At 48.7% G+C, this 21,701-nt stretch overlaps 2 protein-coding genes across 3 annotated transcripts in view; one reads left to right on the forward strand and one right to left on the reverse strand.

Moving 5' to 3' along the window:
* The window catches only part of LOC144167162 (uncharacterized), a 39,372-nt gene extending 17,890 nt beyond the window's left edge, over nt 1-21,482 (reverse strand). The window contains exon 1 of one of the 2 annotated variants that reach the window (XM_077696522.1): nt 21,326-21,482. In XM_077696522.1, the coding sequence (XP_077552648.1) occupies nt 21,326-21,389 (64 nt within the window). In that variant the 5' untranslated portion in view covers nt 21,390-21,482. The remainder of the gene's footprint in view (nt 1-21,325) is intronic. The other variant, XM_077696523.1, reaches the window with a different exon arrangement.
* LOC144170905 (uncharacterized) lies at nt 1,799-4,350 on the forward strand. The gene has a single exon (XM_077700917.1). The coding sequence runs from the start codon at nt 2,323-2,325 to the stop codon at nt 4,348-4,350; it is 2,028 nt and encodes a 675-aa protein (XP_077557043.1). The 5' UTR covers nt 1,799-2,322.
* Nucleotides 21,483-21,701: the final 219 nt, after the last annotated feature.

The following is a 21,701-nucleotide window of genomic DNA, read 5'->3' on the forward strand; positions in this document are numbered from 1 at the left end:
GCAATACGGACACCGCACGCTGGCATGTCCCGGCAACCAGCAGCGGTGCCCCATCTGCTCCACCGTCACCACCCGTCCCGACGAGCCACATTCCTGCACACCTTGGTGTCTTCATTGTGAAGGCCACCACGCCCCCTTCGCTGAAGTCTGCACCATCCGCAAGACCCGGGATGAGGAATGTGCCAACGCGGCCCAGAAGCAGCTCCTACGGCACAGACAGCTCGAAAAAGTACATCAAAGCGCCTCACTACCAACGAAGGCATCACCCCCTGCACCGTCAAAGCCGCCCACTTCATCCGTGGCACTGCCTCCGTCTGCCACGTGGGGGGGTCAGCGATCAAATATACCCCCTGCACCATCAGCCCCTGCACCATCAGCCCCTGCACCTAAACCCGCACTGACTGCACAAGCGAAGTCTGCGCCAGTGAATCGAGACCTGCCCCCGCCACCGCCTGTCGCACTGCAGGTAGGGCCGCCGATTACACCCGCACTCGCCTCCCAAAGTTCCCCCACTCCTTGTCGCGTCGACCAGCTCGAGCAGCGGCTTTCCGAGCTTACCTCGCGCGTAGTTGCCCTTACATCGCTAGTCGAGAACCAGCAAACACGTCTCGAGGCGCAAGACACACGCACTTCTAGTCTCGAAACGCTCATTACAACGCTCACGGAGTCGCTTAACAACCTAACTGCCACCATAAGCAAAAAATTTGATGACGCCCCAACACCCATGGAAGACACAAGCCAATCAATTAAACGCGCGCACCCGGTTTCCGCTTCGGTTGTTGGGGTGGCCCCCAAAATTAGGCCCGCCACCCTTCTCGTCCCACCCAACATTTCCGAATAAGCTCCCCTGTGGCACTAAAATTGGTACAGTGGAACTGCCGTAGCCTTTCTACGAATCGTACGCCTCTGCATCAATGGCTCCTTACGCAAGCCACACTCCCTCCTCACTTTCTTCTTTTACAAGAGACAAGGCATGCAAAAGTTATCCCTGGCTATCGAGCTCTGCATGCCGACCCTATTACGCCGCTATCGTCCATTTACATTCGTAGGGATATCGCATATGAACAGGAAGACGTCCCCTCCTCATTACTTCCATACGTTACGGCCCTCTCCTATTACCCAGAGCCCCAGCAGCCACCCCTTACTCTTGTGAATGTCTACAATCCCCCCAATTCCACAGTCCTGCTCTCTCCTCTCTTTCGTTTTCTTCAATCCTTTCCCAAACGGCGTGACATAATCCTTGGTGGAGACTTTAACGCCCCAAACACCATCTGGGGATACTCGAACACCCTTCGTTCGGGCCGCCTTCTCCAAGCACACACCATGCAGGGCTCATATACACTCCTTAATACTCCAGACACGCCCACACGAGACGGATACGCGACACAACGCCCCACAACACCTGACCTTACCTTTCACAACGGACCGAATCCACCGGCAAGCTGGCAAGTCCTTCCGGATACCCTTCTCTCCGACCACCACATCATTGAAATTACACTCATGCTCACACACAAACCTAAGAAACGAGTCGTCACCCATACTAACTGGGACCGCTTTCGCCGCATGCGAGCCCAAGAACCAACAACTAACTATGGCCTGTGGATACGATCGCTGAAGAGGGCGCAGTCTGAAACCACCACCGCCACCGTGGCCGACCCGCCGTCGGACAACCCCGATCCACACCTTATGCGTATGTGGAGACGCCGCAAACGCCTTCTTAGTCTTATACGTAACCAACCCCACAACACACAGCTAAGGCATAGCCTAGACACCCTGAACACCGACATACTAATTCACTGCTCCACCCTTGATTCAGCAAATTGGAATCGCATATGCGATTCCATCAACTGTTCGCTCCACACTAAATCCCCTTGGTTTCTTCTCCGCTCCCTTCTTGGTCCTCAGCCGGCTCCCCTCCCCACTCTCCAAAAGCACCTTTCGCTACACGACGCTGACTCTCTTATCCGAGAGGTGACCGATTTATACATTCCGCCACCACTCCCTTCTCTCTACCCTGAGTACACAGGGCCTCCAAACAGTGATCTCGATCGCCCTTTCACATTACCCGAGCTGGAACGTGCTCTGGCTCAAAATAAAGCTGGTACCACTCCGGGCGCGGACCAGATCTCCTATTCCATCCTAAAAAACCTCCCTGACTCGGACAAAGAATTCCTTCTCTCCCAAATCAATGAATACTGGAGCACAGGTACGCTGCCTGAGGATTGGATTTCTTCCACCATCTCCCTCATCCCCAAACCTGGCAAGCCCCCCACCCTCCCAAACCTTCGCCCAATTTCTCTCACCTCTTGTGTCGGGAAGACGATGGAACGCATGGTTCTCGCGCGTCTCACAGACCTTCTCGACAGTACCAACTTCCTACCCAACAATCAGATCGGTTTTCGCCCCCATATGTCTACCCAAGACCTCTTTCTTCTTCTTCAGCAAACTTTCTTTCAGCCCTCAGGGTCTCAAGTTCATGCTCTCGTGACTGTGGACGTACGCAAGGCCTTTGACACCCTCCTTCACGACGCCATCCTTTCCCCGCTCCAAGACACTCATTGCGGCTCCCGCCTCTACTCTTATGTTCGTTCGTTCCTTCGCTCCCGACAAGCTCGATTCCGACTTGGGACCGCTCTATCCCCACCCATCACCCTTACCCGCGGTACCCCTCAAGGTGCCGTACTATCACCTACCCTCTTCAACCTCGGCCTTGCCCCCCTTGCCAGAGCCTTGTCCGAGATCCCCAACCTTCAGTCGCTTCTATACGCCGATGACATTACCCTCTGGTGCACCCATGGGTCTCCGGGGGAGGTGGAACAAACGTTGCAATCTGGCCTTGACCTTATTTCTCAGTTCTTTGCCTGCTCAGGCCTGCAAGCAGCTCCAGAGAAATCAGAGCTGCTTTTACTCTCCACCACTAAATACCAACGATCTGTCAACCCACTCTTGTCGCTTACCCTCGATGGCACTCCCGTCCCCCGATCTTCATCCTGCCGGGTTCTGGGATTTCCCCTCCAAGACCACTCCTTCTCCCATGTAATAAAGTCCACGATCACCACATGCCACCAAGTGACTCACTTGGTCCGACGGGTGGTCAAGCGGCGGGGGGGCATCGATGAACGCAGACCCAGTCAGCTAGTAACAGCCTTCGCCCTGAACAAAATCTTGTACTGTCTCCCATACTGCACATTAACACAAGCACACATGCGAAGTGTTCAATCTGCCCTTAACACACTTTACAAAGCTGCCCTGCGTCTCCCAACACACGCCTCTACAGAGAAATTATACGCCACAGGTCTCTTCCTTCCTCTTCCTGATCTTCTGCGCCTCCACAGGGATCGACAGCTGGGCCGTCTGTCTGGCTCCACGCAGGGCCATTGGCTGCTTCAGCGGGCGGGCATCAGGCCCATAGACTTTCCCCTGCACACCCCCCAACGGCCCCTTCCCAGTAACCTCCGCTGTGCCCCCATTCCCTCCAACATGACCCCACACCTTCACGAGGGCAGACGGCAAGCTCGCGCGTTTTACCACGACCCCTTCCCTCCGGACACTGTCACATGCTATGTTGACGCGGCATATCACCCAGCTTGTGGCTCCACTGCTTGCGTAATTATGACCCGCCACACTGACACCCCAATAACCTCCACAGCAGGACCTTACTCCCATCCTACTTCTCCCTTAGCTCTCGAACTCGCGGCGATCGTTCACGCAACTAGAGAACTAACTTCCCTACCCCCTTCCCTCCGCTACCGCATATGCTCCGACTCCATGGCGGCTATTCGAGCTCTTCGCGACAACCGAATTGCCGAAGATCTGCATGACGACCTCTCTGAAACTCTCACGCTCCTCTCCCCTGCCTCGGTCGCTGTGGTGTGGGTGCCGGGCCACTCAGGGATTATTGGCAATCAGCTGGCTCACCAGCTGGCCCGCGAGATTACTAACCGGGCGCCGGTGATCCCTTGGCCTTTCCCTCCCATGGCGGACGAGGCATATTTCTACAAGAAAACCCTCAAAGAGCACTACCAACACCTCCGGCACTCGCTACAGACTCTTCCGCCACCACACATTACCCTATCCATTGCACAAGTGCACACCCTTCGGGCAATCCAGCTGAACACCCTCACCACTCCGGCACGTCTTTACCACTACGGCTATCGCTCCGACCCATACTGTCCCAACTGCCCCGCTACGTACGCAAATGTTGAGCACATCCTTTTCTCCTGCCCCGCTGCCCAGCAGTCTCCTCATTACCCTAACCCACCTCCTCCGAACTGGCGAGTGTGGTTGGCGTCGGCGGCCCTCGTCGACCAGCGAGCCATGATTCTTCTTGCGGAAGAGTACGATGCATAGGTCTTAATCTGACCAGAAATAAAGTTTTTTTTCTCTCTCTCTCTCGCTTAGGACCCAAAAAATGACGCAGCAGAAGAGGCAGCCATCACCCTGGCTCTCACTCAACCATGGGTTCGGAGGGTAGTCACCAATTCCCAGCAAGCCTACTGGAATTAACATTCGGGTAGGGTGTCCTGACCTGCAGTGCGCGTGCTAAAAAACCACTCCCCAAACGGTTCCATTCGGCTCATCTGGACACCCCCTCACGCTTCAACGGAGGGCAACGAATACGCCCACCCAATAAGCCTGCGCTATTACTTCCCGTGCTATGGAGCTGCACGAGGACACTCACCCGCTTGTCACGTTCAGGGAGATAACCCAGCATTATCGCCTTCTGAGACAGACCGCACCTTCGTCTTACCATAACCTTTCCAGAGAACAACTACCCTACGGCTCATACAATCCGGGCTGATTCCCACATCCTACGCGTCTTCACTTAATGCATCGGAATCGCTACGACGCTGAATGTAAATTTTGCTCGGAAGTAGGAACACTCCGCCCCGTAGTCGGAGTGTGCGACTTTAGCCTTGAGCACCCTCCTCTCTTTCCGTCAACTACCCAGCCAGAGCAATTGGAGATGCTGCTGTCCAGGCCCTCTCTACCTACCCAGCTTCAGCGGGTGGACAGAACAGAGGCCGCGCAGACTGCGTATGGGACCCACAGAAGAAGAAATCGCTCTCCTGGGCTGCACTCTGGGCCGTTCAGAAATCTGAACAGAAGTACAGTCGAACACGGATATATCGAACACGGGTATATCGAATTATTGTCTATATCGAACTCATAAATTATCCCCTTGAAAATTCTGTGTAAAAGTATAGGAATTCGTACGTTTATATCGAACCGTTTTTTTTCGGCATTGGGTATATCGAACGCCGCGCGAGTTGGAAGGTGCTCTTCGGCGGTCGCTGCACTCCCGATTGAGGTTGCGGAGGGTGTGGAGGAATGCGCGGGCATGGCGAAGACTGGCTCGCGGAACTAATCCCCCCTACCGGAACGAATTTGCGCTTGCCCAGTCGGGCCCCGCTACCGGCCGCCGTAGCGTTAGCGGACGGAGCCCGGTATGCTAAATCTCTCTAGGCACACAAGCCCGAACGCTCGGAAAATGTGACAGTGCGAGGTAGGGATGCCCCGACTGCGCACGTCCTTTTTTTTTTTGCGGCTGCGTACGTTCCCCGGCTTGCCGAAAAAGAGTTTTTTTTTTCTATCTCTCTGGGTCTGTCTTCCCCGATGTTGTCTCGGGAAAGGGAAGAGGGAACGAAGGCTATGGCAGCCTCCTCCTTCTTTTGTATTTTGCTGCTGTTGCTGCTGTTTGGCGAGTTCTCCCGCACCTTTCGGAGATCACTGTTTCTCTCGGAGATGACCATCGCGAGCGCTTTGTTGGAGTCTGTTCAGAGAGCCTTGAAATTGTTACCTTCAAAGTTCTTGTGGTACGTGCGCGCTGTTCTTCTTTTGCGTGCGTGTTGTGCATGGTGTGCCAAGGCGCAGTGTGCTGCTGGAATTTTTTAGTTGTGCAGCCTCGAGAAGATCGAGACCAGCGTCTTTAATTTCATTTCCAGGACGAAGATGCAATCCAAGATCAGCGATTTTTTTTCACGGAAATAAAGTGTCCTGTTGCGTCGTGAGTGCGGAATTAGTTGTCATTCTTGAATGGGACGATCGGTAAATGATCGTCCGCCATAGGTGAGGTCTAAGAGCCCATATTTCTAATATCGAATTTTTCATATATCGAACTAATTCGCGATCCCCTTGGAGTTCGATATATCCGTGTTCGACTGTATTTCTTCCTCCTCCTTATCCTCCTTCTCCGTCTCTGCCGGAAATCTCCTTGCCTCCGTCCGCTGCGCAGAGACGGAGAAGTCAGATCGTCTAACACCGTGTTGGAGCTTACTTTAATTTTATAAAAAAAGTTTCCACCCTCCTCCACACCACAGTCTCTCCAACCACCAAGCTCACATATATCGGCGTCTACAAACAGAAACCTTCTACAACCACACTATCCTCTCCCACATATCCCCGTCCATTTTCCCCCACAACTGCCCACAATGTGACATCCCTCTCACAACCTACCACCTTGTTTATTCATGTCCCCACCACCCCCACCCCATTCACTCCCCCTCCCTTGAGCAGTGGGAGTCTGCGCTGACCAGCTCGGCGCCGGAGCATCAAATCGCCCTGGTGCAACGAGCCCTGGATTCGGCGCAGGCTCGCGGCCTCCTGGACGTAGGAGGCTGACCACGTCCCTTTCCAGCTCCCTTGGCTGCTCAATAAAAAATGTTTTTTACCACCACCACCTACCCACTCTTGTGCTACACCAATACAACTCAACCAACCACCGTTCAAGCATCATGCATTGATTTAACCTTACCAAGAATATCTCTTTGACGTAATAAATGGTGTGGTTAAGTGCATTTCACTTCTCTCTGGTTTTACTATTTGTAGAGCTATGTCAGTGAATTTAAGTGACGTTGTGCTTGCCGTTTACAGCTTTGCTTTCCAACCACATTCACGGGGTGGATTCGAGCGATTTTTTTCACTGTGTTTTCTGTAGATGCTCGCCACAAGAAGCATGATACTTGTTGTTGTTGTTGATCGCACTCATTTCTACAATATTCGTGTTCAAAAAGTATGCACGAACGCGAAACGAGGCATGCGTTGCCATGCCGTATCCCTAAGCAGGATATAATACCAGGCCGGGATGTTTAATAACATACGAAAGCGACAGCCGAGGTGACTGGGCTTGATGACAGAGAATATACTACGCTACGTTAGATACTTTGTAAAACGCTCCAATGCGTTTTCTTTCTTTTCCTTTTTTTTTTTTTTTTTTGATGCGACGGTCATAAATGTTCACATTAGATGCTAAATTTAGGAAGGATGGTGAATACTGCTCAACTTTGGCCCGGGATGTTTCGTTCAGTTCCAAGAACAAAGTCATGTTTGTTGAGGAAATACCTGTTTCGTTAAACGCGTCGGTTTTCTTTCCCTGATTGGCTTAGAACAGTGTAAAAAACCCAATTTTTGGCGTATATAAAACAAGGTGCCAATCCTGATAGAAGTTCTCTCATGGATAATTGGTAAACAGTATCCCTACAAAGTAAAAGACCCAAGACCACCACATTATTTATTTTGCAAGTATACATGCCACGCGAAGGTGTTTGTCTGGAATGAAAAAACACCGCTCCAAACCACCACCGTACCATAATTTGTGAGTGACTGCGGGGTCTTAATTCTTCGCCCAAGATTCCGTGTGCCTGCGTAATACCGTAAAAACCCGCGTATAATACGAGGTTTTTTTTCCAAATTTTACTATGTAAAATTTGTGCCTCGTATTGTATGTGGATCCCAAAGTTTCTAGCCTAAAATTTGCACTTTCGGTTTCGGTTTCAGCGGAGGGTGGGCCACCTTGCGGTGGCGTTAGCTGGCTGCCGCGGCTGCCGCTTCTCTCAGCCGGCGCCATTTTGATTGTTTTGACCACCCGAAGGATCGTCACGTTCACCGCAAGTTAGCATTCGCGGGTGGAGAAAGCAACTGGTGCTTGACTGGATAAAGTCAGTGTGGTGTCGGCGGCCTGGAGCACTGTTGGGGGTTCCGGTCAGTGCTCGTGTTGGACGCCTTTCGCTGCCACCTGGCCGATTCCGTGAAAAAGTTGTTCCGCGAACCCCGCATCGAACTCATTGTCATTCCAGGAGGAATGACATCCCAGCTGCAACCGCTAGACGTTTGCATCAACAAGCCTTTCAAAGACTGCATCAGGTCCTGCTAGCAAGAGTGGATGACGTCAGGAGACCCGTAAGTGACAGCTACCAGATGGCTGACGCGGGCTTCTCCAGCGGTGCTTTGTGGCTGGATCGCGGATGCGTGGGCCAGCATCCCAGAGGAGCTCGTCAGTCGCTCTTTTAAAAAATGCGGCATCTCGAACGCCGTTGATGGCACTGAGGACCACTTTCTGTGGTAAGACATTTCCAACAAGGCGACTTCAGGAGACAGCGGCAGCGAACCTGACGATGACTGAACGGACGTCGGGAGACAGTGCCAGGGAAAACTGACAATGATTGAAGGGTAACTGCAGTGCAAATAAATGTTTTCTGTGCTCTTTACCTCGTATTATATGCGGATGAAAACTTTTTTTCTGATTTTGCTGTCCCCAAATTACACCTCGTATTATACGCGGGTCCGTATTATACGCGGGTTTCACGGTATAACCTGGCAAGCACTTGTTGCCGCTAAACCTCATGTGTGCTCCAGCGATAGTCGTTGATATATATAACGATAAGACTAAAAAAGTAGGAGCGAAGAGTAAATATACGGCCTTTATCCGACTAGCGCGGTAAATGCTTAAATCTAGAAATGCTGAAACAGGACAACGATATATTATCACAAACGTTTGGTGATTGTTACCGAAAGTAACGTAACTACAGCGTAACTGCCCACTGGTCTGTTAATTATAACGAGGTGGCCGTAATATTGTAGCATAATGCGCAACGCACACGCGAAAATGAAGACCTACTAGAGCCGATAATGCCGCGGAGGCACCAGTATGCCACAATATTTTCAGAATAAATGCAAGTCAAGCAGGAAGATGTCACTTATCGATGTGCAGCTAGCGATCGCGGAGGCGCCTTAGCGCCGCTGCGGAAATGGCACGCGTGCGGGCTTGTGTGGGTGTATGTGTATGGGTATGAGTAAGGGGGGTTGGGTGGGCATCAACGAACAAAGGAAATTCGGAAGCAGAGTCCGCTTGTTGGTTTATGCGTGTAACGGCAACAAATGTGTCGCATATACGTTTACAGCGCATGAACGCTATATTTCCGCGCAGTGCACGTACGTGCTTTTCGCTGGTACATTGTTTACAAAACCCCGCTTAATCTTCGGCATAAATAGTTTCGTATATAGTAACAAACACTTCAGGCAATACGTAATATTAACATAAGGAATAGAAACCCCTATGCTGGTTTCCCAGTTCAGAAAATTTCTGACGGAACCCTCTAGCCGACGCCGCAGTCACTGCTTTGTGGTTCTCGGTCGTGTAAAGAAAATTTGTGCTCTAAGATACATGAACCAACAGCACGGGAAGTAGGAAAATAAACTTGCAGTCATGTGCGAACAATAAACTGCAAGCTAAATTGCCGAAAAAGCAAACACCGCTGCCGTGCGATCGTTTCCAATGCTTCCGACAACCCGCGCGGCCGAAGGGTGTTCTCCTTTGACGGCATGACGGGCGCAACCAATAGGAGGCTTCAAAGCCAAGAGAGCGCGTCTTTCAAACGGGACCACACGTTTTGCAAGATTATAGCCGGTTGGACTCATGTACGATAAAATTCAATGTGATATTCGGAGTCAGCGCGCAAGCAACTATATAAATTTTCCTCTAACTCATTTTTTTCGGAAAGCACTTCAGCTTCCCTTTAACATTGTTCAGAAAAAGAAAGCGTGAAGCATATTTGTGGAACATTAATACATGAGTAGTGTTTGCAGGGTTCTTTGATTAAAGAACACGTGACCGCGTGATATTTTCGATAGCAAAGAAAGGAAATGGTCTTTTGAAACTATGTTTTTACCGAAAAACTCCCACCTCCCTTCGCGGGAACCCCTGTGTAGATGCGACGCATAGGGGGTTCACGTAGCAGCGTTGGACAGCGGAGGAACGGCGCTGGAACGATGGATCGGAGCGGCGCAGGCACCGCGTTTTATAGCGCGCATAACGGTGAGGGGATGCGCCGGCGCCAGTGCGTCTGCCGCGGCTATGACGCAACACAATCCAACACAATCCACTTTAATCCAATCCAATCGAAATCCAACCCAATCCAATCCAATCCAATGCCCCTCGCGAGAAAGTGTTAGCTATCGGAGAGGAGAGGGGGTGAGCGGCGGAGAGCGCAGCTGGCGCTGCGAGGAGAATGGGGGAGGGGTGGACGCCGACAACGCGGGATGGATGCAGGGACAAGGCGAGTAAATGAGATGCGTTCGCATCTCAAATACAAAACGTGCTTGCACCGAACACACACCTCATGCCAGCATGCTAAGAAGGCCAGCCGTAACGAAAGTTTTCAGTAGATTGCGCGCGAACAGTGGATCGCGGAAAAATTGAACTGACTTGAGCATACCTCCACCGTGTTTATTGCGAGGCGGGAGGGACATAGCGTGGCAGGTCGGCGGAAAAAAAAAGGGGGGGGGGGGTATGTATGTACGTGGCAGGAACGGCGGACGACTATCAACTTTCAGAGACATTTGCTGCAAACTGAGCATATGCACGGCCGTTTTTTGTTATATTCGGCCAAATATTGGTTAGTACGGACCTCTCAAAAGCGCTGGACATCCGCAAGATTTTGTTCTGTGCTCTCACCAGTGTTGATACGTGAGCATCTTTATTAGGAGATAGCACGGGGAGAATAGCACTAGGGCCCCTGCCACCGGAGCAGGGGCCCTAGTCAGGCTCCAAGCCTTTTGCCTCTGCTCCCCTTTCTGTACGGAAAGAAACAATAAAGAAAGAAAGAAAGAAAGAAAGAAAGAAAGAAAGAAAGAAAGAAAGAAAGAAAACGGAACTTTCAAACACATTTATGTCAGTCTAACATTGGTGTAAATCAGCCTTTAAGAAACGCGTACCGCTGCCCACGCATCCCATACATTTTTGTGTACCGAATTTACACCATTATTGCGACTCAGTTAATTTAATTTTTAACACAATTTTAAATTTTCAGTGCTTATTTCTTTAGGAATCCGCAAACTGGAGACTTGCATATGGCACAATGAACCCCTTTTCGCTGTCGGTGCTATCAGATGTCCTAGTTTTCTTCAGTGAAGCGCAAGTGCTCTCGTTCGTTCACTCGTCTCTACACGAATTATCCCCGCATTCGGTTTCTCACCCTAACCAGTCAGGAATAAAACCTGTTGCCGTAATTTCGTGCCTCTTTGTTTCCAGTACTGTTGAACTCCCTGCAGTTAGGATGCCTGAGCGGAGATTTCCCAATATATGAACAGATCGTTTTCTTCGCCTGCTTTAGTTTTCTGCGCTTTCTATTAGGGCCAAGCAAGGCGAATGTTTGCATCAGTGATCATGTATATCCTTGGTATCCGCGGGTGCTGCACCTGAGGTGTTTTCGCTTCAGTAAGCCTTTGTTGATAACTCCGTCGCGGTGGCATATCAGGAAGCTCAGAAGAGCTGAAACTTCGGGTGGTTGGTACACAAGTGCTTGTCTTCTAGTTTCGTCCAGTCTGTTGCTCTGCCTCTGCCTCACAAAGTCACATAAGAATGGTGCCGTCACGTAACGAGGTGTACCCGACATTATCTCAGGAGGCATGTGTTTCGAGTGCGATCGTGGTTTCCGCTAACACAGTAATTCGATACCCTGTATGCCGCAGAATGGTAACAAGTTTACTCGTTAAAACTGATACAGCATTTCGAACAGCCCACCGCCGGAAGTACTGCAAGAATAATTGTTCTCCACTAATTGGCAATAAAGTTTTTTTTTTTCCTTCTTAAGAGTTGGCCCCCCACCGTCATTTTTTTTTTTTTACCTTGCGTGCCTTCTTCTGCGCATGGATAAGTGCACGAATTCAGGGCATTTAAAAAAACACTTGCACTGTTACGTACCGAGCTTACGTTACTGGAGTTTAGGGGCGAAATGATTAGCTGTCCGCTTTTGTGTCATTTTGTGTGGGCCAGGAAAACAGTTGACGTGAAACATAATTCTTAACAGGAAACCAATACTTCATCTTCTACTTGAATCAGATATGGCAACAGTATAATTCATTGTTGGACGATTCAGCAGGATTGTGCTGTGCTAAATGTTAGTGTCAATCAGGCTGCCTGAGACTAAAAAGAACCGAACGAGGATAAAAACTAGGCGATAGCGTCGCAAATAGGCTGGTAGTGCAGGCGTATGTCGAGGTGGAGTCATTCAACTGGAGAATCTGAACGCGTGCTTCTCTACGCGCCTTTTAAACCAACTCCGCGTCGACCATGGGACAGGGAACTCAAGGCTGCGAAAGCGCGATCAACTTTGCACTGCTGCGAGGAGTCACCCCATCCATCCACGTGACGTACGCGTCTTACGTCAATGCTAATCCCCTCTCACCCCCGCCGCGGTGGCTCAGTGGCTAAGGCGTGACGCTGCTGAGCACGAGGTCGCGGGTTCCATTCCCGGCCGCGGCGGCCGCGTTTCTAATGGAGGCGAAAAGCAAAAACCGCCCGTGTGCACGAGATTTCAGCGCACGTTAAAGATCCCCAGAGGGTCAAAATTCACCCGGAGCCCTCCACTACGGCGCGCCTCATCGCCTGCGTTGCGTCGGTGCGTTAAACCCTACAATCAATCAATTCAATCCCCTCTCAGCGGCTCTCAAGCAGCTTCTGCAAAGGAGCTATTTTGGCCGTGAGGGGTCGAAGTTAAAACGGTCACATCTGAGTTATTTGCATCGACGCACATGTCTGAATATTGTGAAATGTTGGCTTTGGCGCAAATCCGTTTTTTTCTGCGATGACACATTCACTACTGACAACTACTAACACCGCGCTGACGCAGCTTTTAGACCATGCACAGGTACATCCCTCTTGAGGCTGCGCACCGATGCGGCGATTGGCAGAAGCTCTGTAGGCAAACCCCTTGCTGAACTATTTCGGAGGATAATACAGTGTCAGATTGCCAAGCTGCTTCAGCTCCTACAGTGTGAAAAAAAAATATTGTCTGCCATTCCGCCCTGTGAAGGTGGCTGACCTGCAAAGCTCTATTGAGGACACGCCAGTAAGACGGTACGACAATATTTACAAAACATTGGACAACTTTTTTTTTTTTTTTTTTTTTCTTTTTTGACCACGGGGTCATAGCCGGGTCGACGCCATCGCTTGTGATCGGGTTTCGGGCCCGCATCTCCTCCCGCGCGACTGGTTAGGCGCGATTCTGACGCTTGCGCTCGGTGGGCAGGCTCCGTTTTGCTTCCCAGGCTGCCGGGATGCCCAAACGAAGACGGATACGTGCCCGCCGGTCGTTCCGCGTACCAACCCACGATTCCCTGTGACAACGTTCGCTTTCTCTTTGTGGCTCGCCAATTACGCCACAAGCACGTGGTCATGGCACGTTTATCCGCGAGAGACCACAACGTTTTCTTTCCCTTTGTGGCTTGACGACTCTCCCACTCGGTTTGTATTTCGCATACGCTCACTCCATGCTTCGCAGGGTTTCCTGCTCGATTACACGCACACGGTGTGCCGCGGCCAGAGACGACTTCACTAATCAGCTGCGATCAACAAATGGAGCCTAAGCATGCGCGGGGTTTGTCCAAGCAACATAAAAGCAGTGCGAACTATGACAACGATATCGCTTTCCATGCTTGCGTCTTTGCCCACTACCCTGTCACTGGCTTGCTGAGTCAGGTGAATTCTATTTAGAAATTTTTATACGCCACTAATGCTTTAGAGGACGGTAACGTTTCACATTTTTTTTTTAAATGGGAATCTTTTCTACTCGCCAATATTACAGCCATTGATTGTCACTCTTTTTTGCATTACTTCACTGGCGTGTTTTTTCAATGGGGCTTTATTTACCCCATACACCACCCGTTGTTAATAAGGTGGACTGATTAGATCGATGGGCTGTCAGTGCGCTATACGATTTATCTATGAATTCTACACAATTTCCTAAACATTTGTGGTAACCTTTTGGAATAATAACATTTTCTGGCTTGGGTGGGGGATTACTATTGGTATTTTATATAAAATACAGCCTGTGCAAAATTTAGCAAGGATTCCTTTACTTCGCAGTGATTGCTATACCATCACTCCTCTAGTCGCTGGAATTACATTTACAGAAGTCTATCCCATATCTCAAAATAAGGTACTATAAGAAAATTACAATCAGGAAGATATTCGTTAAAGGGCTGTTGGGTGTGTAAACCGTAGACCCGCCAAGTAGTAGAAACCGCAAGCTCTCTTAAATAACCGTTTAATTTTTGATATTGCAAATTGCGAGCTGGTGCGTTATGTCTAGAAATTTTGGAACTCTGGGACCGTACCCTGAACGATTGATCCGATGGCATCGTCCAGATGAGATCTAGGAGAACTCGTCAAAAGTGAACTCATCACAGCCAACTCGTCATAGGTGAGCTCGTCACATAGGACAAGTTGTGATAGGCCATCTCGCACTAGGGAAACTCGTAACCTAGGGCAACTGGGCATTTGGCCAACTCGTAACAATTTACGTTTTTCGTCTATCATGTTCAAAGGAAAGAATACATAAACTCATGTAATTCTCTACTTTTGCGTTAGCATTCTTACCCACCTCCTTCAATTCTCCAACTTTAATGTTTGCTTTGTGGCCTTCGAGGAAGACGCCAGACAAGACCGCCTATCTTTTTATTTTGCTTTGTGCAGCTGATCACGCGACTCCTTTATAACAGATTTCGTTTGCGTGTTCTGTTTTTTAATTCATTTTTTATTTCTAGGTAACTGGGTGACCGCGCTATATTGAGTATACCTTTGGGATTTCGTCCTGCATTTTCGGTTTATAATATTTTGATCTTTCGTTCCAATATTTTTGTTACTATGACCTATATATGGGAGCAAAAGTCAAGGCTGGACTTAAACTTGACCCTCCCCCCCCCCCCCCAACACACAAAAAAAGTGTGACGAATATTTTTCGGTAGGAGTAGAAAAGTAAGAAAAAGAAACCGGAATTCATGTAACAGAGAAGAGGCCAACATAGGAACTACAAGAGGTCAACGTGGGTCAAACTTTCTGGTTGAAGCCAGTCAATTACCCTCTCCTGGCCCCTCAGCGATGTCCATCAAAAAGGAACCACCGAAGATTAGGTAAAGAAAATATGATGTCTGGTTCAATAAAACTACAATACCAAAAGCAGCGTGACTGAAGACAGGTCAAAAAAGGTGGCCACCGACCCCGTAAAAAACTGCGCATCTTTTTTCCGACAAGAAGGGAAATGAGAAAGGGACAGATCAATTGCGATTAAAATGGAAAAACCATTTCAACCACCACCTGAAAATAAAGGGAGAGGACCCCACGAACACTGATGAGGTCAACGTGGGAGTAATTATCAGGATAGAAGCCACTAACTCCCTCCCCGCTTCTCCTCGACATCCGCCAAAAATGCAACTGCGAGACGACATTTCCAAGAAACAGAAGGTCAGTGCTACCACTTTTCCTAGTACGGGATCACCTAGAACGAGATGCCCTCTTTGACCAGTTTCCCTATGACCAGTTTTCCTAGGACGAGTTGGCTGCGACGAGTGGACCTGTTCCCGTCCAGATGATGTTACCGTTCACCGCGAAAACAGACGCTTTTACGCAACTGCTCCAAAAAGATTTTTATAAAGTTAACTTCAACAGATTTCCTTCGACCAGGAAGTATTTCTGGCGATAAGTCGTTGCGTAATACCAGAGTCCTTCAATGCTTTTCTGGTCATGAACCTCCCGCCCAAGTTTCGTTTGGGGACGAAGGCTACCGCGAGGGGCGCCACCGCAAATCGGAGGGCATCGGGCGGCCGCCGCTGCCCCGAGCATGCAGCAGCGCGGTAGAACCTGCTCCCGCCTTCGGCGGCACTTTCTCGATAGAAACGCGATGGTGGTAATTATACCCTCAATTTTTGCTGCAAACCAAAGCCGACAGGAAAGTCTTATAATTGCAGCCCTTACGGGAATCCGTATCAGGCAGAACGCTCGCTCAAAACTGTCGACTGATGTCGGGTTTGATTCTGAGGAATTTTTAAGTCCCCAGGGGTGGCAGATTTTAGGGGCAGTTGGGTTCCGAGATGGTCTAAATTCTTTTCCGACCTTTGACAGCGCTACTCGTAGCCCTCCCCAGCTCCAGCTTTCAACCTTGAAAATCGATTTCACAGCATCGCCATCGAACCTCTGGAAACGGCGCTGTTCGCTCCTAGGGAAAATTCACGCGCGTCGAAAGCCTAAATAGCTTGGCCGTGGTGCTCCGCGCGTGCATGCCGCAGGCGCCGAGGTTCGAGTTATTTTCTTTTAACTCGCAATGATGTGGATATTGGCGGTGAGATGTTTGAGTGGCGCCCCCTGGATCTGACGTCAGCTTAGGGACCCGCTCCCTTGTCGTCTGCTACATTCGCCCCGCTGCTACACCCGCGCAGTGGTCGTCCGGTTCTGACTGGCAGCAGTGCCTTTGCTAGAAATCGCCCGCTTTGATGCTTTAAAAAGAGTGTTTTCAATCAGATTCTGACGTTTCTGAATAATTTCAAGCTTTGTCCCGCACAATTTTACAACACACGAGGAGAGAGAGAAAGACTTTAAGAGAGCATCGCTCAGACGTAACTCGCCCTCGTCCTATCTAGCGTATTTGCGAGTTTCAGCGCTCAGAGCTCCTCGATAAGTAATCAAAATGTGTAGGCTTCCCTTAACTATTTATGAGATGCTCTTATGAAGACTCAACAGTCTAATGCTACGCATCAAGCAGCGGGTCGCATAGCAGGAAATAAAACGGGTGTTTTCTCTTTCTTTCGTTGTTGTTAGATGAACTTTTTTTTTTCTGTGGCCAACGCATTCATTTTCTGCACCGTCCTAAACGTCCTAGGAGGTTTTGGGATGTTTGCGAGGCTCACAAAGTTCGTGTGAATATTCAATGCAATAAGATCTGTGCTACGGCGCAGATAACGTTGTCCACAGTACTCGAAGGCGGCTTTTGTGGACCTAATTTCTATCGAACCATCGATATCGTAACAAACTCAATTCAACCCGAAAAGTTATGACATGATTGCGGTGTTGAAAAGTTGATATACTTGCTAACTAACAGAATAAATAGTATACATGCCAATTTTCAGTATAACACAATTCGAAACCAATGAATATGTCCAGACAGCTATTTATTGTTTTCCACCCCTTCAGTCGCAAAGAACAAATCCTGGCCTACTCGGGATGACGTTCGGTGAATTGAAGAATGAATCTTACTCTCTCGTCTTGAACTGAGGAGCCTGCCCACTAACCAGCTCTATTTTACTGTTTTCTCCTCCTCCTGGTCCTCCCCCTCTTCAGTGCAGTTTTACTATAATGCCTGTCTGAATATTGGGATGATATGGTTGTGGCAAATGTACCGAAATATCCCTCCAAATTTGAAAAAACATAGTCTTACTGTATGTTTGCCTTACAGGTTACTCGTTTTGCTCAATAAGCCTGCATACTGGTTAGAAGCCTGGTATAGATCCAGCACGCGCCTATACACACAGCAGGTTATTTGGAAATCAACCTACATTATTTGTGCCCCATAGTGCATGTCGGCACGCTTTCATGCCGTGACAACGTAAAGTGACTTGATACAATAGTTTCATGTGTTAGGCAAGGTTGCCAAATCTGTTTTACCTTACATACGACTAGCTGGACTCGTAATGCCTGCTGCCAAAGCCGACAGCCCCGAAGGCCTGGAATTTGTTTTGGTCTTCCAGTTTCGCTGTTGTCGGTTGTCATCCTGCGGCTGTTACCTTTGTTCGAAAGACTGCTGAACACAAGGGCTGACGCCTAGCTCCGACTCTTCGCGCTCCGCACAGGACCAGCTTCGCAGCAATGCATGGGCGACGCCGGCAATGTTTTTTTTCCGGAGCGGTATCAAAAACTATAAATCACGCCTTGAGCTAGTTTACGCTATTTTAAGTCTTTTGTTACGAAAAAAAAAAAAGTTGCGCATTCGTGAGATCTGCTGCGGACAAGCACAAAATCTCAACCGCGCGCAAAGAAACAGCATAGAGAGCGAGCCCGAGTGAAGCAGACGACAAATGCGAGAATCCCTAAGCCGACGTCACGGAGGCGCGCTCCGCAGCGCCGCCTTTGGTCGCGCTCACCGCCAATAGTGAGTGACATGCGAAACTACTTTCTGACACCAGCTAGGACTGCATGCAGCCCATGCGAAAAGCAGAAACAGTTCGCACGGGTAGATATTTATTTATTTCCAGCTCCCTTCGGACTGATCTTCAATGTTTTCTTTTGGCGTATCCTTGAAGTGCAGTGTAGTGTCATCGTGCGCTTTTTCAAAACGCTGAAAGCCTTGGCATTATTGAACACTATAAGACAGATTCGCGAGTGCCGTTGGTTTCTGTTGGAAACAAGTGGCTAATAGAATTCGTGTTTTGAATGGGAATGGTAGTTTGAGTATTTTATAATAATTCTCAGCTTTGTACTACATCGCTCTTACGCGTGTGCTCACAGTTGGGCCCCTCATACCACTAATATCTGTTCAGCTGCCGATAAAAAAGCTTTGGTTTCTGCGCAGAAAACTGTAACTGCCAACGCCATGGGTGAAGCTATCTGCCTATATAAAAATTGTTAGGCCAGCATTACGGCATGCTAGCACCACCTAGGATCGGTATCATGAAGTATTAATTGATAAGGTTGAGAAAGCGCAAAGAAATCCTGCTCGGATTATATTATCACACTACTCGCGCACTGGATATGCTTCAAATATGTTTGAAGTTCTCTACTTGCCAACCTATAGCAGACCACCGCACTCATGCGCGACTCAAGTTTTTCTTTTCACTCACCCAGAATGCCTTCAATATTACAACTACACAACACCTAATTCGAAGGCAAGGCAGAGACATCCGAGGTACAAATAGCCGTGCTTACAGAGTACCATCAACACTTATGCATATGCCTTTATTTACGCACAATACATCACCAGAACGCCTTACCAGAACCTGCCGTCCAACCTCGAACTGCTTGGGAATTTGAGCACTGCATTCATGCCGTCCCAAGTACAAATCAATCCTAACTGTGTTGTTGATAATTTTAATGTATGTTTGCCTACATGTGGGTGCAGTTTCTCACTCTGCTTGTATGTTAACACAAGGATTTTGTAATCCATCCTGTATCGGCCTCACTGATCAACAGTATGAGTAAATAAAAAAAAACTAATTCACAGTAAACATTTATATTTTCAGATTTGTGCATACTTATCTTACATATTACATTAACATAGTTGACATAGTTACAGGCGTATGGTGACGTGGCCTTTTATATAGCGAGGTTATTTCTGGCCTATTAACCCCAAGAAACAAAGGTCTTCGGGGTGATATAAAAGAAAAGTGTTCGCCAAACAAAAATGCGGTGGTTTCAAGAGCTCATTTAACATCCTGGCAATATGCCTGACTACAAAGCAATCAACACCCCCTCACCCCCATCTCTAGGGAATGAAAACGCAAAAAGAGGAAAATGAAATAAAACAAGAAATCCCCATAGCAACTCCTACTGGCTCGGCTTCACCTTCAATTGCAGGGCATTACGATCGAACCGCTTTTGTACAAACCGCATTCATTTTGGGAGTTTGGAAGTACAAACTGAATGAGGCATTTAAAAAAGAGTGGATCTTTTCTGCTGATATGCCCACAAAATTCAATGTGTATCCGACAATTGCAGCAGTATAGTTCAGTTACCGAGGAGCATATATTTAGAATGTTTGCGCACACAACGACGCGCTATTTCAAGGACACGTTCGCCAAGGACGCAAGGGCATGTTTGCCAAGTTGGTGTGAAATTTTTTTTTTTTTTTTACGTACGCGGGCGTGCAGTAAATAAAACTTCAATTCGCAACTTTTTTCGGGGGATGGAATGCTTCTATCTCGCGCGCAGCCCGGCGTCAGAAGAAGAATGAAATAGCGATGCTTTTTCGCCGTTTCCTCGGTAGCCAGATCGGCAGGCAGGAACGTACTAACAGCATGACCATTCACACGACACTTTTCGGCATTCACAAAATGCTGTCCATTTCGGCAGCACACGAAAGTAAAGCGAACGCGGCGTTTCACGACCGCAACAGCATTGAAGGACTCTGGTATTAAGTTTAACTGTAACGGCGTTTATTGAACGCGGCCGGAGCCGCAAATTCAATAGCTTCCATTTTTGTGACTGCAAGGCGGTACACTACACAAGCTGGCTTCGTTCCAGCAGTCAGAGCAGTCTTCATAAAATAGAGTTTGGTCACAATGCTCTCCGCGGTTATCACACATCCGTGGCAAAACGTTTTAAGTCAACACCATGCCCCTTTTGTGCGAGATTGCTAAACCACATGGAGCACACAACATTAACGTTGTAGCTTTTATTTTACCTCGAAAGCCTGCCAAACGCGTGTTCTAAACTATCCAGTCTGTCAACAGGTCCCATGAACTTCTTTTTTGCCTGAAGTGCACGCAATGTTTCCTTAAGGGACGAACAATTGCAACTAGTTTTTTTGTGCGGCCCTCTGGTCACTGAACCTTTCCCTCATCCATTCGCTCGCAATGTCTTTGTTTGAGGTTAAAACAAGCGACTTCACCAAAGAAACGCCAAAATCTGCACTGTGGCAGTTCTCTTACAGTTTGACCAGCTAAGCCTCGTCGAACTACGTAATTCAGTATTACAGCGCTGTATTCAAAAGGCTCGCTCAAGCAGTAGGCTACAAATCACTTTGCATAGTCTACAGCTCGTATAGGTGCGGAAAGTCGGATGTTCACGGACATTCGCGTTTTCTATCCCATATCTTATTAGATACGTACAGATGTTGGCGCCCATAAAAAACTGAAGGATGGTCAAAACGATCTACCGACGCATTAAAATACCGCACAACTCACAACCAAGGTTTAATTTCACCACGCAAAATCACATATTGAACACCAAACTACATCCTGACTACAGTCACAATCTTCAGCCACAGACGCCCAAAGTATCGCAAAACAACCCCTTGTCAAACCCACCATGCCAAATCACTCCGTACTGCGGATCCAATCGAATTGCTTTTCTTGCATATAACCGTACCTGAAATTCGCTCGAAGTTGTCAAACCTAACAGCGCAATGACGCATGTATGCGTGATGTAAAATGAGGCCACTGCGTTTATTTTTCCGCGTTTAGACATGCAAGAAATGCATATTTCAGGAGTACAAAACAATCACAAGAAATACGCCAGTGGCCCACAGGAGCGAAAACAACAACTTCATACGAAAGGCCATACCTGTTGTCCTGCAGAATACGGCAAAAAGTATGATCGCTCTGGCGCAAACGCTGCGAATCGCCATGGCTATTCTGTGTAACGACGACTGCACTGACGCCGACACACACGAATATAAGCCATGAAGACCCAGGACGCGCTAATCCCGGCACCTTATCTTTAAATGACGCCAGGATAACCGCGTGCTGATAAGACGCGTTGCTTCGTCCACCTAAAAGCGCATTACCTCACACATAAAAGGAAACCCACGCGCCGAGAAATTTCGGCCATTTCGGCACGCGTGTTACAACGAGCTGTTTTGTAACGTAAGCTACACCGGCCGAGGTTGAGCGATTTCGCTTGTGCCGTGAAAGGCCGTTCTGCGCAAGCGCGAGGAGCA

This window comes from Haemaphysalis longicornis, unplaced genomic scaffold (genome assembly GCF_048455015.1).
Source record: "Haemaphysalis longicornis isolate Haplotype H1 unplaced genomic scaffold, Haemaphysalis longicornis Haplotype H1 scaffold_2, whole genome shotgun sequence".
Taxonomy (NCBI): domain Eukaryota; kingdom Metazoa; phylum Arthropoda; class Arachnida; order Ixodida; family Ixodidae; genus Haemaphysalis; species Haemaphysalis longicornis.